Below are 13,356 nucleotides of genomic sequence, written 5' to 3'. Positions count from 1 at the left end.
TTGCAGCCGTCATTGTTGTTTGGCGGGTCCGGGCTGGGGATCCGAACCCGCCACCTTAGGTGTACATGGCTGGCGCCTTAGCCGGTTGAGCTAAAGGCACCGAGCCAGGAAATTCTTTCTTATACTTATTGATAATTTGGTATTCTAAACAAAGTGTTAGGATATTGTGTTAAAATGTTAACATATGAAACATCTTCTAAGAAGAAATACTGGGGGAACCAAAAAACTATCTATACAAATTTTCAGAAAGAAAAAAACATGTATTAAAATTGTAATACTCAAGTCACATTTGACTCCTGCAAATCTGCTAATTAATACAGGATGCAATACACAAGATCACAAACAGTATTGGTATATATTGAGTGTTACAATTTTAATACAGTATTTTCCTTTCTTAAAATGTGTGTATATTTTTTGTCACCCTCTGTATATTTTGTTCTTACTTGTGTACCCATTTGTAGTATAAGTCATCAAAGTATACTTAAAAATAAAATAGCAGTTTGAATTTGTCATCCAAATTGCTTCCAGTTTAGTCAACTTTGTGTACTAAACACATGTAACCTTTGCTTAGGTGTGACCAACTTAAGATTAGACAGTTTTGTTTCCATACATTTGTATTGTATTATCCTAGCAACCTGTTTGCTTACAAAATAAAGTGGGATGAGAATGACAAGTTCTTTCGTACTCCAATTACTTTTAGTGGGTTCACAATAGGGAAAATTTTTCAACTGAGTTTATTTCTTAACTATAGTATTCTCATTACATGAGTTTAATTTCACTATATTACCTGTTAAGTAAATAACTATACTGAAAATAGATTCAGAAAATCCGGGCTTGAGCAGTTTTGGTTAAACTTGAGCGTTCACGATCCCGATTCTTCCTACTTCTGGATTTCTCTCATTCGCCCAAGGACTAAAGTCTTTGTGATTTCTTGCCAAATGTTCATGTAAAATAAAAATATATGCTGTGCTTTCTGTGATTATTATATTAATATAAAATGATGATTACTTTTACATTTTTTTCATGCTATGTAAAATATGATAAAATGAGATTTGTCATTATAATAGTGTTACTTTCTTTGTCTTGTTGGGACAAGGTTTTTTGTTTGTTTGTTTGTTTGTTTGTTTTTGAGACAGAGCCTCAAGCTGTCGCCCTGAGTAGAGTGCGGTGGCATCACAGCTCACAGCAACCTCCAACTCCTCAGCTTAAGCGATTCTCCTGCCTCAGCCTCCCAAGTAGCTGGGACTGCAGGCACTTGCCACAACACCCAGCTGGTTTTTGGTTGTAGTTGTCATTGTTTGGCAGGCCTGGGATGGATTCGAACCTGCCAGCTCTAGGTGTATGTGCCTGGTGCCTTAGCTGCTTGAGCTACAGGCACTGAGCCTGGGACAAGGTTTTTAAGAAGTTCTTTTAACATGTCCCCTTCAGCTTTTTGTATTCCTACAATGTTTATTTATATCAGATACCTTGCACTATTTGATATTCATTGTTAGCTTAATTTAGCTTCATTTATATAAAATAGTTACTGTGAATTTTTTTTTTTTTTTTTTTTTTTGAGACAGAGCCTCAAGCTGTCCCCCTGGGTAGAGTGCCATGGCATTACAGCTCACAGCAACCTCTAACTCCTGGGCTCAAGCGAGTCTCTTGCCTCCGCCTCCCAAGTAGCTGGGACCACAGGCGCCCGCCACAACGCCCGGCTATTTTTTGGTTGCAGCTGTCATTGTTGTTTGGCGGGTCCGGGCTGGGGATTCGAACCCGCCACCTTAGGTGTACGTGGCTGGCGCCTTAGCCGGTTGAGCTATAGGCGCCGAGCCACTGTGAATTTTTTTGTTTGTTTTATTTTTGGCCAGGGCCAGGTTGGAACTCACCACCTCTGGTATATGGGGCTGGTGCCCTACTCCTTGAGCCACAGGCACCAGCTGATTATTGTGAATTTTGAATTTGCTATTTCTTCTAATCTCTTTAAACTCAAGATGTAAATGCCATGGTGGTTTTTAGAGATAGTGTTAAGTTGATACTATTAAATGATTTTGTGCCCTCTGTTGGTTCTTTAAAAAATTACAAGATACAGTTTGATCAGTAGGAACTTAAGTTTAAAATGCTTCTGATTAATAATTCTTTAAATTTGCATTTTAACATTTTGATTAGGAAACTTATTGAAAGTAGGCTTTGAAGTTTGATTTCTTAACAGATGTTTTATCTTCATGAATTTTGGTTGGGGTTTTTTTGTGCTGACATGACTTGGATGGTCCCTATAAATACTAGGGTCAAGTAATTTTGCCTGTTTTACACATTGTAAGAATTTTAAAACTAGATTTTTCTTGATGATATGATTAGGATGTTTTCCTCAATGTTTAGGCTAACTTGACAACCAGGTTGTGAAACTGAGGGACTGATACTTATTTACAAACGTTTCTGTGCTTTTATTTATAGTTATCAAGAACCGTGTGTGTTTTACTTGTAATTTAAACACCACTTAGAAGTTTTGATTTAATTCTGTTTATGAAGCCCTGGCATGGTGGCTCACACCTGTAACCCCAGCACTTTGGGAGACCAAAGCATGAGGGTCATGCACAGGCGTCCAACCTGCTCCCTGCAGGTTCCATGTTGATTACTTGAGGCTTGTTTTGCTTATCTGTGGTGCTGGATATCACAAAAATTATGCACATTTTGTTTTTTTGCTCATCAACTTTCCCTAGAGTTTGTGTATCTAATGTGTGATACATGACAACTTATCTTCTTCCAATATGCAACAAAAAAAAGAAAGGTTTGGATACCCCTGGAAGGCCAGAAGTTCCAGAGCAGCCTGAGCAACAGCTGGACCATGTCTCGACACAGTAAAATAGAAAAATTAGCCAAGTGTGGTGGCATGTACCTTTGGTCTCAGCTGCTTTGCTTGAGCCTAGGCGTTTGAGGTTCAGTGAGCTATGATGATGTCACTGCATGCTAGCCCTGGGCAACAGAGTGAGTGAGACCTTGTCTTCCTCCCCTGCCCCCCAAAATTTTAAAAATTCTGTGTCTTAGAATTTCATTGTGATTGTCAGTATTTAAAAGAATGTTGTAATGGGAATTGAATGTATTTGATACATAACCACTTATGTTAAATTTTATATTGCAAATACATAATGCTTAGTTATCAGATCTGGTGTTCTGAATACATTCAGACATAGTAAGATGTTTAGATATGTTTTCAGGTATATGTTTTATTTTACCGTTTGGTCATAATTTGGGGGCTTGAAAATACTTTTCATTCTCCTTTTTTAAGGATTGCCTTGAAAAGTTCTGAACTCCTTTATATATATGGCTCCCTGGACTCAAGAGTAAGAGCCTTAGTGTTTAGTATACGATCCTGGGCCCGAGCACATTCCTTAACGAGCAGTATTCCTGGTGCATGGATTACAAATTTCTCCCTTACAATGATGGTCATCTTTTTTCTCCAGAGAAGATCGCCTCCTATTCTTCCAACACTAGATTTGCTAAAAACCCTAGCAGGTAAGACTAGAAGCAGTGTTCACTGTTTTCTCTTTCTGCTGTTAGGAATGAACATGATTACTGTACATTGTTATCAAAGCCACGTGTATTTGTTTATTAGTCATACAATTTGTCTTGCTTTTTAAAGCCTTGCGAATCTAACATTTAAGTACTTTTTGTTTTTTTTTAATTGCCCACCAAGGGTTAAAAGAGCAGATGATTTGTGAAACTAAGACTTTCGAATTTTTTTTGTTTTTCTTGCAGTTTTTATTTTTTTAGCCGGGGCCGGGTTTGAACCCATCACTTCTGGTATATGTGGCCGGCGCCCTACTCCTTGAGCCACCAGCGCTGCCCAACTTTTTGCATTTTTTTGAGAGTTCTCTCTTATTGTATCAGTTGGCAGGGTTGTTTACAACAGTCACCAGATAGTTGAAGCGTCTCCTGTAGTTGACCAAGTCTACAGTAACCTTGAAAGAAACATTTCCCAGGCACAGCTTTTGACCAGACCACGGTCTCAGAGATGCTTTTCAAATCTGGACCTATCTTTAGACTTTAACATATTAGGGTTACTGTTCATGATGCTTTAAAGATTCTAAAAGTGATTTCAGTTAAAAGTTTATAAGCAGCCTTAGTTGTATCTTAAATTTAGCATACAATTTAATTTATGTAAATGAATTAAATTTTGGTAGCCTGCTGAATAAAATACCAAACAACAACAGTTCCTAATTCTAAGTAGAAGCTAATTAAGGGAGACATGCATTGAAAATGGCCCATATGCTCTGTTTTCTACTCATCCTGTATATTCACCCGTTGTAGACACTGCCAGTGGTTTTCCAAAGTATAAGTTCCCATGGGCATTACACTCACACACAAGTTCTAGTTGTGTGTCTTTGCCGGCAGCTGATTCTGTCTTTTTATGTTGGCTGTTCTGATGCATATGTACTAGCACTATGGTATGCTTGTCATCGTCTTTTCCCTGGTGACTAATGTAACTGAACGTTTTGTCATGTATTTATCAGCCATTTGGTTATCTCTTGCAAAGAATGTCTAAGTCTTATGCCTGTGTTTCTGTTGGGTTATCTGTCTCTTTCTTATTTGTTTTTAGGAATATTTTGCATATTCTGGGGTTTGAGTTCTTTGTTACATATGTGCATGTATTTGTATGTCTCATGTATGTGCATTGCATCTTAGTAGTGTTAACAATCTTAATGGTGTTGAAAAGAACTGATTTTTTTTTTTAAGGTTTCATTTCTATCATATTTATAGACACAATGGTTAAACAGTAAAATAATTCTAGAAACTTGTAACAACACAATGCCTGGCTTTTTTTTTTTTTGGTTGCAGTTGTCATTGTTGTTTAGCAGGCCCAGGCTGGGCTTGAACCTGCCAGCCTCAGTGTATGTGGCCAGTGCCCTACTCACTGAGCTATAGGTGCTGAGCCTATAAAGGATGTTTTTTGTTTGTTTGTTTGTTTGTTTGTTTCATTTTTTGCAATTTTTGGCCAGGGCCAGGTTTGAACCTGTCACCTCTGGTATATGGGGCTGGCGCCCTACTCCTTTGAGCCACAGGCACCACCCTATAAAGGGTGTTTTTAAGAGGAAAAAATACTAAGCCCACATATGAACTTGATGCCTATTATATCTCTTATTCATGTGCCTGTCAACTTCCAGTTATTAGAAATGCTTGTGCCTGGCACAATATTGATTTCTGCTCTTTTGACCAGAAAAAACATAAATGATCGTACAACTCATAGATATGATTCTATTGCAGCCCTTAGTAATCTGTTAATGCCAGATAGACAGCAGGGATCTCTGTGACAAATTATGAAGTATAGTAGTACAGTATTGTTCCCTAAAAAAAATGCGGGTAAGTTTATCCATCTGGATATGTCTGTGAGAATGTTACCCTAAATTCTATCTGTCATGTGGAAGACAGTAATTGCTTGCCAATCTATGAGGATCTAAATATTTCCAAAGGAAGCAAGGAAATTAAGTCTAAGTAATATAGAAGTTTTTAAGTTCACCTAGGGTGAAGGAAGATGTCATCGAATTTCTATTACGAGTTAATTATGGTGCTTACATGTCTATTTTCTTCAAGGAGAGAGTTTATATTTACTTAATAAATTTTGCCCGTGTTTCATGCAGTACTTTTAAGAAGAAAGTCAATGTCATGGAATTAAACAGTGATAGTCTCATATATCTGAATAGGCTGAGAGTCACTTTTCTAAGGCAGCACTGTCCAGGAGAACGTTCTATGATGATAGAAATTCATGCTGTAGCCGCTAGCCACCTGTGCCTGTCAGCACCTAAAATATGATTAGTGTGACTGAGGGCCCAAAAGTGGAATTTGAACTTTTCATTATCACAGGTGGCTAGTGGTCTGTGTGGGTGCTGTGTGGGTGATAGTTATAGTAGAGAAAACAGAAGAAAGAGAAAAGGAGAGGAAGGACTTGATAGCCAGGCTTTCTATCAGGCTGGAATGTCTTAGGAGTTTTGAAAAAACAAAGATGGCCCTGTCTTCAATAAGAATAATTTTTTTCCTTTATTTCATTACTTTATGTTAAAAGCCCTTTTAGTGAAAACCCACACCCAGAGACAGTTTTTTATCTCTGTGTATTTCTAGAAATACTGTAATGTGGATCTCATTTTTCTAAGTTAGTAATGCTTTAATTGGAGATACATTCCTGTAAAAAGACAGCAACTAAAAGAGCATCAGTATGTGTGATTGGCGCTGTGTGACGAAAATTATAAACTGTTGATCTCTTAAAATAGTAAAACATGTACGCAGGTTCCACGATAATAGCTCTAAGTAGAACTAAAACTGTAAGCTCGTTAGGGTACCGTAAGTTGTAATGTAGAGCACATCAACTTTGCTACTGGAATTAATGTTACGACCAAGAATGATTTTTGAGAAATTATGCCACTAACCCTGGTTTTAACAAAAAATAGCAACCACAAAAAAAAGGTCGACAGGTTTAGTTTCTCTCTGGTGATTATAGGCATTTACAATCAAATAATCATTCAGATTACTGAGTAGGTGTCTGCTGGGTGCTAGACAGTGTTGTGGGCAGGCAGGGGACGGGGCAGGTAATGAATAGGACAGTAACCTTTGTAGTCCCACGCAGGGGCAAAGGAGGGGGCAGCATGCATACAGTCAAAATGCAGTCAGCAAAGTAAGTACAAGGGAGGATGGAACAAAGAGAATGGACACGTTTGGAATTGTGAATTGCTTTCTGATAGAAGGTAGCCTTTGACGAGATTTCTCAGAGTGGGACTTGTTCTTCAAAAGGAGTTTATTATATACTGTGTAGTGGAAGATGGAATGGGCCAGGAATTTTATGGTGGTTGTATTAATATATTTAGTGATAATTAGGAGGATGATTATCTCTGAAGATAAAAATAGTAGTAGAAAACGTGAATGCCCGAGTCTGATAGGCTGTTCCTGAACTTCTTTTACTGAATTACTGAATTCCAGTCCCTCTGGAGTATTGCGTTTTAGAAATTACCTGAAGTGTTCAAAGACTGGAGCATTCAGTTTGTGTGAATGTATGAATCACCCATTAGATGCATAAAAAGGTGGTAAGAACGGAATTGGAGATCAAACTTAAGTACTAAGTTAAGATAATGCCAGAATCTGGTTTGGTCAAAAATAGGAATGTCTTACATTTTCATTTTTTATTTAAAAAACTGATTACCTCAAAAGATTGATTAGGTACTGTTAGGTTGTCAATCGAGAATAATTCTAGCATGGTTAATTAAATGTAATTTTAATTTCACCGTAGTATAATTAGTCACATTTTTTAATGGAATTTTAAATCTTATTAACTGCGAATGTATATAACATTGATAAAATTGACACTATGACTGATTTATTTAAATCATAGACTTCTTTTCCAAGGTAGGAAGTATCTTTGAAGTATAGTATGAAATCTTTTTCGTTTCTGTTTGTTTAAGATGCTGAAGATAAATGTATGATAGAAGGCAACAACTGTACATTTGTTCGTGACTTGAACAGAATTCATCCTTCAGGAAACACAGAAACACTAGGTAAGTGTTTTTCTTTGTCTTTACTCCTTTTTGGATTGAAGCAGATTTTCTTCTGATTTTCCTTTTTTATTTTCTTGCAGAATTACTACTGAAGGAATTTTTTGAATACTTTGGCAATTTTGCTTTCAATAAGTATTCCCTAAATATTCGACAGGTAAATGTTTTAATATTCGATTATTAAGTATCTGGTCTTCTTCCTTACTAATACTTAATTTTCAAAGCACTATAACAAATGTTATTTCCAGTCTGCAGTACTAGGTACTAATAAGAAGGGCGAAGCTCAGAGGAGTGAGTTACTCAACTTCAGATCAGTCATCTCACCATTTGGAAGGCCGAAAGCCGGCTCTTTTTAGCCTCTGCCTTTCTCTTTATGCCACAGTGCTCTGTCGTCACCTAGTCCTTTACAGTGTGACATAAATTATGGAAAGTTTTCTGGAAAACATAATTTTGCCTACAGTTTTATTAAAACTGGATTGGTCTTTCTGTGCAAGAAATTTAATATATAGTCCCCAAGATAGAGTCTAATGTTTTCCTTCTGTTTGGGCCCTTAGGATTTTATTTACTTAAAGCAAATGAATTTATGATTTTTTTTTTCCTTCTGAGTAGCTGGAATGATAGCCTTTTTTTTTTTCTAAATAAATATAATCAGGGCAGAAACCTAGCCAAAATTTGTTTACAAGTGGGAAGTACTTGTGATGGCTCAGTTTGGGTTAATTCTGTTTAGCATTCTCCAGGTGGTTGCAAACCTCACAGGATTGACTTCACAGAACACGGACACAGATACTTTTCCTGAGCTCTCCTTTTTTCATTCTTCCCTTTTATCTTGTCCATGGAGACTTCGTTAAAATAAAAAGTGTGGGGAGGGAAGAGAGAAAGAATACAGGAAGCTCTACGTGCAACATGGAAGAAAAGGTCACCAAACATACAGAATTCTTTTATCCTTTTTGTACTCTAGGGCTCAGAGATGACAGATAGGCAAGGCCATTTCTGAGCAGCAGGAAAATAGTTAGGGAATGAGCAGGTGCTGCTCACATTGGAGACTCTTGATCATTGGCTTTGTAATAAGTAATATTTGTGGTGTTATTTGAAAGAGGAAAAGGTATATAGTCTAATGCAGGGGTTCTCAACCAGTGGGTAACAATGAAAATACATCCTGCATATCAGATATATTTACAATACAATTCATAACTAGCAAAATTACAGTTATGAAGTAGCAGTGAAAATAATTTTATGGTTAGGGGTCACCACAACATGAGGAACTGTATTAAAGGGTCGTGGCATTAGGAGGCATTAAGAAGGTTGAGAACCACTGGGCTCATGACTTACCGCTATTCATCCGATTCATAGCTTCAGCTTTTCTTTTTTCTTTGAGGTATTGTCTTACATGGCAGAGCCTTATTGTTTTATCTTTAGGAATGTAATAGAAACTTTTTAGTATTTTAAGTGAATAATGAATAGTCCTTTGTTTCTTTTCTTTTCTTATTTCATACTTAGAAAACATTAGTTGTTATATTTAATTTAAGGATTTTAACTGTATATTCCTGTTCCCACTGTAATTGGCACGCTTTTAGCAACTTTCAAAAATAAATTGATTTTCATCTTATTTTTCACCATTTTTCTTTCTCCCTTTTTTTTTTTTTAACTTTCAAACTCCAGCTTGTTAGGCAGAAGATTATTTTAAAAGTGCTTTTGGAAAAAATAAAAAATAAATAAAAGTGCTTTTAGGCCGGGTGTGATGGTCATGCCTGTAATCTTAACACTCTGGGAGGCTGAGGCAGGTGGATTGCTTGAACTCAGGAGTTCAAGACCACCGTGATCCAGAGCCACACCCTGTCTCCAGAAATAGCTAGGCATTGTGCTTGGCACCTAGAGTCCCAGCTAGTAGGGAGGCTGAGGCAAGAGAATGACTTGAACCCAAGTGTTTGAGGTTACTGTGAGCTGTGACACCATCACACTCTACCAAGGGCATCAAAGTGAGACTCTGTCTAAAATGAAAAAAAGTACTTTTCTTGGTTGACTTTGTCCAGATACCTGCATCTGAGCAACCCTGACATCACATATAATAAGCCTAAGTTATTTTTTTCAAAGAATACTTATCAAACTACAGTAGTTTAAAACAAACAAAAATAGAAGCTCACACATACAAACCCACCTAACCCTCTTAGAAAAGAGATTCTTTACTCTGCAAAGGTAGTGTTGGTATTTTATTTGTCTTGATATTTTATTATGTTAACCAAATTGTTCTTACAGTTAAGCCTTTCATGTACTTATTTTTTCTTCTGTAATAATCTATAGGGAAAAGAACAGAACAAACCTGATTCTTCTCCTCTGTACATCCAGAATCCTTTTGAAACTTCTCTCAACATAAGCAAAAATGTGAGTCAAAGCCAGCTGCAAAAATTTGTAGATTTGGCCAGAGAAAGTGCCTGGATTTTACAACAGGAAGATCAGGGTCCACAGTCTCCATCAAATCATCAGCCCTGGGGACTCGCCGCCCTGCTGCTGCCCTCTAGAGTAAGCACTAAGTCTCTTGCCAAGAAAAAAAGTAAAAAGGCTGCAAGCGAAAGAGTTAAAAACTTGTTAGAATCCATAAAAAAAAACAGAACAGAAAATCTCACAAGTACCTGAGGGACTTCATAAAACTCAGACAATTAGTACTCAGACAAAATGGCTGATACTTTGGATTAAAGACTGGTTTAATCCTGCAAAATGGTGTGTGGATTACCTGAAGAACTGGTTTGAAATTTACAGGTCTCAACTTTCCTCTGATGTCACTTTTCACGAAACATCAGCCACTGGGTATGGTGCCCTGTCCCTGTAATCCCAGCTACTCAAGAGGCTGAGGTGGGAAGATCCCTTGGACCTTGCCTTGGCAACATAACGAGTCCCTGTCTCAAAAATAGTAAAAATAAGAAGTAAGTAAAAAAAATAAAATAAGCCACAGGTGATCAGTGAAAGAAGATTGTAATGTGTTTAACTAAATAAATCATACAAAGCAAATGGTAAGAATCAGTTTTAAATTCAAACCATTGGTGAGGTCCGAAGCAGTCCCTTGTTGGAAACCATTTACAAAGGACTTCTAGGTAATGTTCAGTATGTAGGCAATCAATACAATAAAGCTTCAACATTTGGTAATACCCTTTAATATGTATTTTTGTATTTTTCAAGCAAAGTACTCTTATTTACATAAATGTATATCAATTAAAACAGCCTGGTACCAATATCCAAAAACGTTTGTTTTTAAAAATATGAATGCAGGTATTTCAGTCACTACAGTCTCAGGGGTCCTCAATCTTTTTAAACAGGGGGCCAGTTCACTGTCCCTCAGAAGGGACCATTGAAGGGCTGGACTGCAAGCCTGGGATGAGTTGGCTGCTAAGCAGGACAGGCAGCAGCGGCAAAAACACCCGGCGGGCCGCATGTGGCCCACGGGCCATAGTTTGAGGACCCCTGGTCTAGATATTCTAAGCCAAATGAATAAAAATGCAGTTGAACCAACGTAGTTGACCACCTCCCTACATTGACTAACTCCTTAAGGTAACCTAATTTTCATAGACCAGACAGGCACCACATGTACGCATCAGTACAGTGGGCCTAGTTCCTTATGTTGACCACCACCTCAATATGTTGACCAGTTTGTTAAAGTCCCTTGTGTGATAAACTTACAGAGGTTCTATTTTATTGATATATTATATTTTTAAGCATTATTTAATTTTTCTGTTTTTGACTATAAAACACTATTTCTAACTAAATATGCCCATTATACCATCACTTTTGCGAATTGCCCTCTTCTAGTAGGGTATAGATACAGAGTTGTCCTTTAGTATATGGGGGAGACTGGTTCCACAGCCATCTGAATATATTCAAGTTTGTGCATACTCAGTCCCACCGTCAGCCCAGGGAACCCGCCTATACGAAAGGTCCACTTGCATACGAGTGGGTTTCATATCCAGCAGATAACTGTATTTTCAAGCCAAGTTGGTTGGAAAAAATGTGTAAGTGGAGCCATGTAGTTCAAACTCAGGGTCAACTGTCTACTGAAAGGTAATTTCTACTACATTCTCTGTGGAGTAACTTTGAGTTTAAGAAAGGAGTAGGATGGTGTTTACAAACAAGGTTGGGCCAGACTGGCTCCGTGGCACGTTACTTGGTCTCTCTGGGCCCTGGTTGTCTCATCTGTAAGATGAGGATGGTAGTAGTGCCCATGTCATCAGACTGCTGCGAAGAGTAAAGAAGGTCCATAGGAAAGTGTCAGTGCAAAGCCCAGCAAATGGTAAATGTTACTTCTCAGTGATTGTGGTATATGATTTTTTTTTTCCTATCCCAAATTCAGATTTGGAGTTTGTAGTGGTTTTAAAAAATTTCCCGTTTAAGTTTTAGGTCAGAAATTATAATGGGCTCTGCTTGGGATATTTTAAGGAACTCAGTAATAATAGTATTGTTGTGAAGTAAATGAGTTGTGTCTCCTTGTGGCTGTCCAAGTGGGTTTCACATCTGACACCAACAAACCAGTACAAGTGTTGTTTTGTACAGGCCGTGTCACTAAACTAAAAGCCATTTGCATTTGTTCTTTATTTTGTTGGGCTAGAAATCCATATTGATTTAAAGTTGAAAAAGCATAACTAAGGGTTTCTAAATGAAATGATCCCCCCCACCTTCCCCACCCCCCATTCACAGGTATTTAGTCACACATTTTTCTGTTTTAGGCTGTGTTAAGTCTTGAACAGTTATTTAAGTACATAGAGTATGTGTATGTGTTAACATTTTCTTTATTTTTTTTTAATGATTTGTAGGACAACCCTGATGCTGTAGGTCTGTTTTACTTTTTGTAATGAGATTTAATTATGTGATGAATTGTAATTTCTAAAGATCTTTAATATGCAGTTTTCAATTGTAGTTAACTGAATATAAAGTAATTGCAATAAGGAAACTTTTTTCCAAGTTTTTTCTTTTCTAGCTTTTACAACAGGCTTTCTTGAGGAGCTTTCAACTACAGTAAGTTTTATTCAGTCTGTGGAAATAATGTTGATGTAATACTCCAGGTTTTTTTTTTTCTGCAACCCACTAATGTAATTCCTGGAGTTATTACCCATCTTTAGGAAATTAGAGAATTGGACAGAGACATTCTAGAAATACAATGTGCAATTATCTCATTCACAAATCTTCAGTGATGATAAAGGAAAAGAGAAAATAAGGTTCATTGAAATAAGACTTTCTTCCTCTTCTTTGCGCTGTAAGGTAAGTCAGGTAAGAGCAGAATTCGATTGTTCCATTTCACGTCATTTTCCTAGCATTTCTTTGGCCTTAAAGGTACAGCTGTATTCAGCTCCCGCTGGTACCTGCCATCCTAGGGTAAAGCTGCAGTTGCATGTTGAAAGAAGCAGACGCGGAGGGAAAAGCAGATGCCTCTTGTTAAGGTAGCAGCTTGCCACTCTCTGTAGTGTGGCGTTTGGTTGGTGAGTAGCTGTCGTTGTGTCTCGGTTCAGTCCCCTCTGTAGCCACCATAGAACATTTAAAAGGAAGCACATGTGCAGTGCTGCAGGTCCAAGTTCAGGGTGAGCAAGGTCATGAAATTGCCAATTGCAAGTTAAGAAGACTGAGTGTATTTTCACCGATAAATCATTGACAGTTTTGGTGCAAAGGAATAATAAGAATTAAAGCAGTGCTGTTAGATGATTAATCTGTTGATATCTTATAGTTTTTAGATCACTGTTCAATTTTTGTTTTTTTAATCACTGGAGATTCATTGAGGGTACAAAGATCCAGGTTACACTAATTGCATTTGTCAAGCAACGTTTGAGTACATAGTACCCATCATTAAGTTAGATAAAATCTGGCT

At 37.4% G+C, this 13,356-nt stretch overlaps 1 protein-coding gene across 3 annotated transcripts in view; it reads left to right on the top strand.

The window, feature by feature from the left end:
- MTPAP (mitochondrial poly(A) polymerase) overlaps nt 1–10,921 on the top strand; it is a 24,052-nt gene extending 13,131 nt beyond the window's left edge. Inside the window, exons 6-10 of one of the 3 annotated variants that reach the window (XM_023511465.1) lie at nt 3,266–3,492; nt 7,425–7,517; nt 7,598–7,671; nt 9,813–9,893; nt 10,269–10,921. In XM_023511465.1, the coding sequence (XP_023367233.1) occupies nt 3,266–3,492; nt 7,425–7,517; nt 7,598–7,671; nt 9,813–9,893; nt 10,269–10,286 (493 nt within the window). In that variant the 3' untranslated portion in view covers nt 10,287–10,921. Of the gene's footprint in view, nt 1–3,265; nt 3,493–7,424; nt 7,518–7,597; nt 7,672–9,812 lie in introns of all 3 variants that reach the window. The other 2 variants (XM_023511464.1, XM_012803296.2) reach the window with 2 other exon arrangements.
- Nucleotides 10,922–13,356: the final 2,435 nt, after the last annotated feature.

The sequence above is a fragment of the Otolemur garnettii genome, unplaced genomic scaffold (genome assembly GCF_000181295.1).
Source record: "Otolemur garnettii isolate 467f Iridium unplaced genomic scaffold, OtoGar3 scaffold00019, whole genome shotgun sequence".
Taxonomy (NCBI): Eukaryota; Metazoa; Chordata; class Mammalia; order Primates; family Galagidae; genus Otolemur; species Otolemur garnettii.
This window is presented reverse-complemented; position numbering and strand designations above follow the sequence as displayed.